The following is a 6,500-nucleotide window of genomic DNA, read 5'->3' as shown; positions in this document are numbered from 1 at the left end:
CCCATCATCATGTCTCCCCCATCACATCCCTCCCATCATCATGTCTCCCCACCACATCCCTTCCCCATCATCGTGTCCCCCACCACATCCCTTCCCCATCATCATGTCTCCCCCACCACATCCCTTCCCCATCATCATGTCTCCCCACCCCAATCACATCCGTTCTCCATCATTATGTCTCCCCTACCTTCTGTCACATCCTCACATCCCTTCTTCCTAGCTTAGATTCCAGGCTCACATTGTAATCACTTCCTTTCAAACACTCGCTTGCTTTTCTTTTCCACCTTCACACTTACCTGGAGAAATCCCAGCCTCCGTAAGATCCAACTCTCTACCTGCACCCTCAAGCTGAACAAAGATGGAAAAATCCACACATTTGTGCAGGCTAATTGTGTTAGATTCCTGACCACTGACCTCTGGGGGTCCCAGTGGTGCTGGTGGATCCTACTTCACCTCCAGAGTCCTGAATGACTCCCCCACAGTCCTGTGTGATGACTTTACACCTTCTCTCTCCTTTGACCTTCAACACCACCTTCCCCAACTTAAATCTCAGCTGATGACCTTCCTTCTGGTCTTACTGAGTAAGCAGAAGTAATTGGAAGGAAGTCTATGAACTCCTTCTCTGTGAACCACATTCACCTGCTTGCTGGCATCTGTACCCACAGGCTCAACATTCTAGTATGGATGAATTGTCCATGTGCCCGAGGCTGACCCTGAACCAGTGCTCTGTTCCTCTCTACCTCCTCAAATACATCCCTCCAGCAAGATTCTCCTCTCCTTCCTACAGGATCATCTTCCCTCTTTGGCTCTGGGCCATTCCCATCAGCTTGAGAACATGCTACAATATTGCCCAGTTTGAAACCAGCCATTCTAGGCCCCCATGTTCCCACCCTCACCCTTGTACATTAAAACTCCACAAAAGAGTTGTCTGTGTTCCCTGTCTCCACACTTTCTCTCTTCCACTCACTCTAATCAGAACCCGTTCCCCTCTGTGCCACTGAGACAGGTCTTGTTGAGGTTGTCATTGTATTCCATGTTTCTAGATCCAGGGGTCAATTCTCAGTCCTCATTACCCTTGACCCTTCCACAGCATTTGGCATGGATGGCCACTTCCGCCTGTTGAAAGGCTTTCTTCACTTGCCATTAGATCTTCAGTCACCCAGTGACTCCTCTCACCTCACTGGCCACACTTTTGCAGTCTCCTTTCCTGACTTATCCATCCAGCTGTTTACTCCTTGATGTCTCTGCATGGAGGACTCACAGGCATCTCTAACTTAGCATGTCCAAATATGGACTCCTGACTTCACATTCCCTTACCCTGCACTTCCCAACTTTCCAGTCTTTCCTCATGGCAGTAAAAGATGATGACATCATCCTTGATGGCTCTCTTTCTCTTACACCCCACATTCAATTTAACTGTCAACTCTTCCATTAAATTGTATTCAGAATCTGTTGACTTCACCCCACCCAAGTCCAACCCAGTGTGGTCTCTTGCCTGCTATAGTGGTCTCCTCGCTGGTGTCTCTGCGTCCACACTGGCCTCTGTTGGAGTTTCCTTGTAGCGCAAATAGTCCCCAGAGCCTGTGCTTCAAGATCTAGATCTGCTCCAAGCCAGCCCCATGAAGCAGGTCTCCCCATAAAATTCCCATAAAGATCTGTTCTCAGGAAAAGAAACTGATCAACACGCAGATGTGAATGTCTGCTCCCATGCTGGGGATGGGGTTTTGTTTAATAGGCACTGTATTTGTTTCCCATTGTGGCCATAACAAGTTATTACAAATTAGTGATGTAAAACAACACAAATGTATTATCTGATAGCTCTGTATGTTAGAAGCCCAACATGGATCTTGCTGGGCTAAATCCAGATGTCTGCAGGGCTGCATTCTTTCCTGGAGGCTCTAAGGGAGATTCCATTTCCTTGCCTTTTCCAGCTTCTAGAGACCACTACTTTCCTTGGCTTGTGGCCCCTTCCTCCACCCTCAAAGCCAGCAATGTTGCATCTCCCTCACCCTCCATCCATCTTGGCACTTGCTCCTACCAAAGCCAAGAAAAGTTCTCTGCTTTTAAGGATTCCTATGATTAGACTGGATGATCCAGGATAATCTCCCCACCTCAAGGTCCTGCCCTTCACTATATCTGCAATGTCCCTTTTGCCATGTAAGGTAACATATTCAAGGTTCTGGGGATTAGGGCATAGACATCTTTGGGGCCACAGGCACAAAGCCTTAGGAGAGGGCTTCCCTGTCTTTTCACTGGAAAATCCCTAATGCAGAAGAGAATGAACAGAGCCCCTGGGATTGAGACCTCACCCTGAGCTCTCAGTTGCTCCATACAGATCTCTGAAATCCTTTTTGTCTTTAAAATTTCTATACAGTTTAAATATCCATAAATACAATACATTCACACTTGTTTTGACATGAAAACTGCTTCTAATTGCTTGCGAATTCAATTACTTACCATTCCTCCCTCCCCAAACTTGGAGTGCCTCTTCTTGCTGCTGGCAGATACAGCACATTTTTCAGCAACTTTGGGCAACCCCGGCTTACCCACCACCCTCATTTTGCAATCCTCATTTTCACCTGAGGCTCATAATATCTGTGAACAGCACAGCTTCAAGCCAAGGTTCTGAGATGCTAATGATGGTTTTCTGGTGCCAACTGGTAAGTGAGGATAACATTTGGGGCAAAAGGATCTCCTTGGCCCAGCTGAAGACAAATCAGGTGGAGAACTGCCCCTTGCTGTAATCAACTCAGCTGGTACTGGGTGTGGGGGTGCAGGGCCCTGTTCCAGGCAGTGTGGGGAACCAGACATGTGAACTAATCGCATGACCACTGTGTCCCGGTGTGGAATGTCCTGAGTGTGTGAACCCTTTGCAGATCAAAGTGAGATCTGGGGACTACCTACATTGGCATGACCTTGGAGCTAGGGAGAGAGGCAGAATCTCAGGCCTGCTGAACTGGCATCTGCATTCTAGCAAGATCCCCAGGCCCATCAGAGTTTGAGAGGTGTTGCTCTAACCCTCCATTCCTTCATGAATCAATCACAGACATTGATTATCCAGCCTTGTGCTGAGCACAGGGATGCAACAATGAGTTTGACCCAGTGCACACCCATAAGGGCTCTCAGTCTTGCAGGATCTCACAGAGGCCTACATTTGCTTTGGGAACCTGGGACTGGGACTGGGGAAGAGCTTCTAAAGAGGGAAGGCAGTAGGGAGGTCTTCCTGGAGGAGGTGGCATCTTGGCTGGTCTTTGAACGATAAGGGGGATTTCGCCAGTTGGCGATAGGACAGAAGGGCATACCTGGCAGAAGGAATAGGGTGAACAAAGCTGGGTGGTATCTTCTGTCGGTGGTGGCAAGGGGAGACATAGTATATTAGTGTCCCAGGACTGCCATAACATGGGTGGCTTAAGCAACAGAGATTCATTTTCTCATAGGTCTGGAGGCTGGAAGTCCAAGATCAAGGTGTTGGCAGGGTTGGTTCCTTCTGTGGCCTCTCTCCTTGGCTTGCAAATGCCCATCTTCTCCCTGTGTCTTCATGGGGTCTTCCCTCTGTGTCCAAACTTCTTCTTACAAGGACACTGGTCATATTCTATTAGGGCCCACAGTAACCTCATTTTAACTGAATTACCTCTTTAAACGCCCTATCTCCAAATGCAGTCACATGCTGATGTACTGGGAGTTAAGACTTCCACATACAAATTTGGAGGGGTGGGAGTCACAGCTTCGCCCCTAACAGCTAGTGTATGAAATGAGGGTGGAAGAGTGTGCAGGGCCTGAGACACTTCAGTGCCAGGTCCAGAAGCTTGCAGTTTCTCTTCAAGGCCATAAGGAGCCATAGAAGGTTATAGAGAAGGGGAGTGCAGCACCATCAGAGCTGCAATTGAGTTCCAGGCCTCAGGTTTATAGCAGACAAAGGCTCACCATCACCCCTAATTCAAGGGGTGAATCAGGCATGGTCTCTACCCTTGCAGAGAGTTTGGGGACCTAGGCCCATGGGGGACTGGGAAGCTGCTTCCTCACCACCGTTTCCTCATCAGCAAAATGGACCTAGGTACGTGATGTAGCATTTCCTGACCCAAGGGATCCAGCAGCTGTGATAGGATTTTGGAGGGACCTGTACCAGCACCTCCGTCTTCACAAGTTGTGCATTTTTTTTTCATGGTTTAATGACTTCACCTTCTTTTTGACTTTTATATTATGAAAAATTTCAAACCCATAGAAGAGTAGACAGAAGAGTATCATGAATACCCATGTACCTATTACCCAGATTTAATAAATCTTAACATTTTGTCATGCTTCATCTATTTTTTTCTGAAGAATTTATAAAAATATTACAAATCTTCATATTCTGTCCCTTAAATATTTCAGTGCATTCCCTAATAATCACAATACCATTAGTACACTTAACAGATTAAAAAAAAAAAAGTTTTTTTGAGGCAGGGTCTCACTCTGTCACCCAGGCACAATTATGGTTCTTGCAGCCTCAACCTCCCCAGCGCAAACGATTCTCTCACCTCAGTCTCCTGCGCAGCTGGGACCACAGGCACACAACACCACTCCTGGCTAATTATTTTTTTAATTTTTAGTAAAGACAAAGTCTTGCTATGTTTCCCAGGCTGGTCTCAAACTCCTGAGCTCAAGCCGTCTCCTACCTTGGTCTCCCAAAGTGCTGGGATTACAGGCATGAGCCACTGCACCCAGCCCCCTAACAAAATGAAAAATAATGTCCTCATACTAATCAATTTCCAGTTCCTATTCAAGTCTCCCCTCTTAGCCCCAACAAAATGTCTTTACTTCTGAAACTTGTAAGTGAATATTAGGAAAAAGATCAAATCCATAATATCAAGAGGATATAACATTGATATATGTGGATGCACATTTATATACACACAAATTTTTTTTATTGTTTTAAAAATTATGTCAGATTTTAAGACATATGTGAAAGAATGTTCCAGGTGGTTGGACTCCTGCGAGGCAGCACTTGTGAAGGTGGTTAGGTTTGTCCAAGGCTTCGTGAGCTGTGAAGGGTTTTGCACGTTGCAGAGGGTGGTGTCCACATGGAGTGGCTGGTGGCCATCGCAGAGCATCCTGGAGTGAGGTGACTGAAGTGCAGGGCTCTGAGTCCAGGCTGTGGGACAGGCGTGGTTTCCCAAAGCCTGGGCCTCTTTCCTCGCTGCTGTACTTCCCCTCCCCTTTCCTCCCATGAGGATGGGCTGTACTGGCTCCCGGAGCCTCAGCCTCATGACCCCTGTGGGGAGAGTGAGGCACACGGCCTAGATTTCTGGAACAGGAAATAGCCTGTCGGGAACCTAGGGTTGAAAGTCTGCAAGAAGAAAATCGTGAGCTGGTGGCCACGGGGCTGCACACTCACCACCCCTTGGACTGGAGATGAGAACAGAGACAGTGATCATTGTAACGACCAATGATTAAGCAACTCAATCATTCACTGAGATCTTGCTGTGTGTGAAGTGCTTCTCAGGAGCTGTCTGATTTCATCCTCGAAATAACCTAATAAGCTCAGCAGATTATTCCTGCTGTTTAGCTGATGAGGAAACTGAAGCTCAGAGGTGCACTGACTTGCCCACAGACACACAGTGAGTCAGTGCAGAGACTTGACCCCTTTCTGTGTGACCCCACACCGTGAGCTTTGCCTGCCCGCATACTCTACACAGAGGGAGTGCTCTGCACAGAGGAGATTCAGGGAAGCCTTTTCTCACGAAGTTACATTTGAGCTGGGTCTCAAAGGATGAGTAGAAGTCAGAGTTCACAGAAGGAGAAGGAGAGAAAGGGTGTTCCAGGCAAAGGAACCGTTATGGCCAAAGTTGTGAAGGCCACAGGAGAGGTTCCCTAGAGGGCCCCACCAAAGTTCTCACTGCTCACGTGTGCCCTCTGTCCTCCAGGTGGCCGGGACAGGGCTGGGCGGCCCCTGCTTCTGGTGTCAACTACAGAGGGTGCCTGGGAGGCACCGTGGTGCACAGCTTCAGAGGTCACCAAGCTACTCTCCTACCTGTGCACCATCCCCAGGTAAGGGTCTGGGCCACCCTGACTGCTCCAGCCCCAACTCAACCTTCTGGGCCCAGAGCCCTGGACCAGACACTGAGTGGAGCGGCACCATATCCTTCCATCCAGTCGTCTGTTCACAGAGCCAGTCCCCAGACAGATGCTGGGGGAGAGCAAAACAGCCTCAGTCCCTGCCATCGGGGGGTTGTCAGGCTGGTGGGAGAGACGGACAGAGTGCGAGAAACAAACCATGGCCAAGAAACTTTCAGGAGTGTCATTGTGATGAAGAGAAGAGCGATGTTTGTAGATCAGTGGTTTTCGAATTTTTTTTTTTTTTTTTTTTTTTTTTTTTTTTTTGAGACAGAGTCTCACTCTTGTTGCCTAGGTTGGAGTGTAATGGCACAATCTGAGCTCACTGCAACCTCCGCCTCCCGGGTTCAAGCGATTCTCCTACCTCAGCCTCCTGAGTAGCTGGGATTACAGGCATGCGCCACCAC

General features: G+C 48.2%; 1 protein-coding gene across 3 annotated transcripts in view; it reads left to right on the top strand.

Annotated features, from left to right (window-relative positions):
* KIAA1755 (KIAA1755 ortholog) overlaps positions 1-6,500 on the top strand; it is a 63,650-nt gene that overhangs the window by 23,031 nt on the left and 34,119 nt on the right. For all 3 annotated transcript variants that reach the window (XM_017859124.1, XM_017859121.1, XM_017859122.1), the window contains exon 5: positions 5,904-6,027. In XM_017859124.1, coding sequence (XP_017714613.1) covers positions 5,904-6,027 — 124 coding nt within the window. The remainder of the gene's footprint in view (positions 1-5,903; positions 6,028-6,500) is intronic.

This window comes from Rhinopithecus bieti, unplaced genomic scaffold (genome assembly GCF_001698545.2).
Source record: "Rhinopithecus bieti isolate Rb0 unplaced genomic scaffold, ASM169854v2 scaffold_38981, whole genome shotgun sequence".
In the NCBI taxonomy this organism is placed as follows: domain Eukaryota; kingdom Metazoa; phylum Chordata; class Mammalia; order Primates; family Cercopithecidae; genus Rhinopithecus; species Rhinopithecus bieti.
Note: the sequence above shows the minus strand (reverse complement) of the source record. Positions and strands in the feature narration are given on the sequence as shown.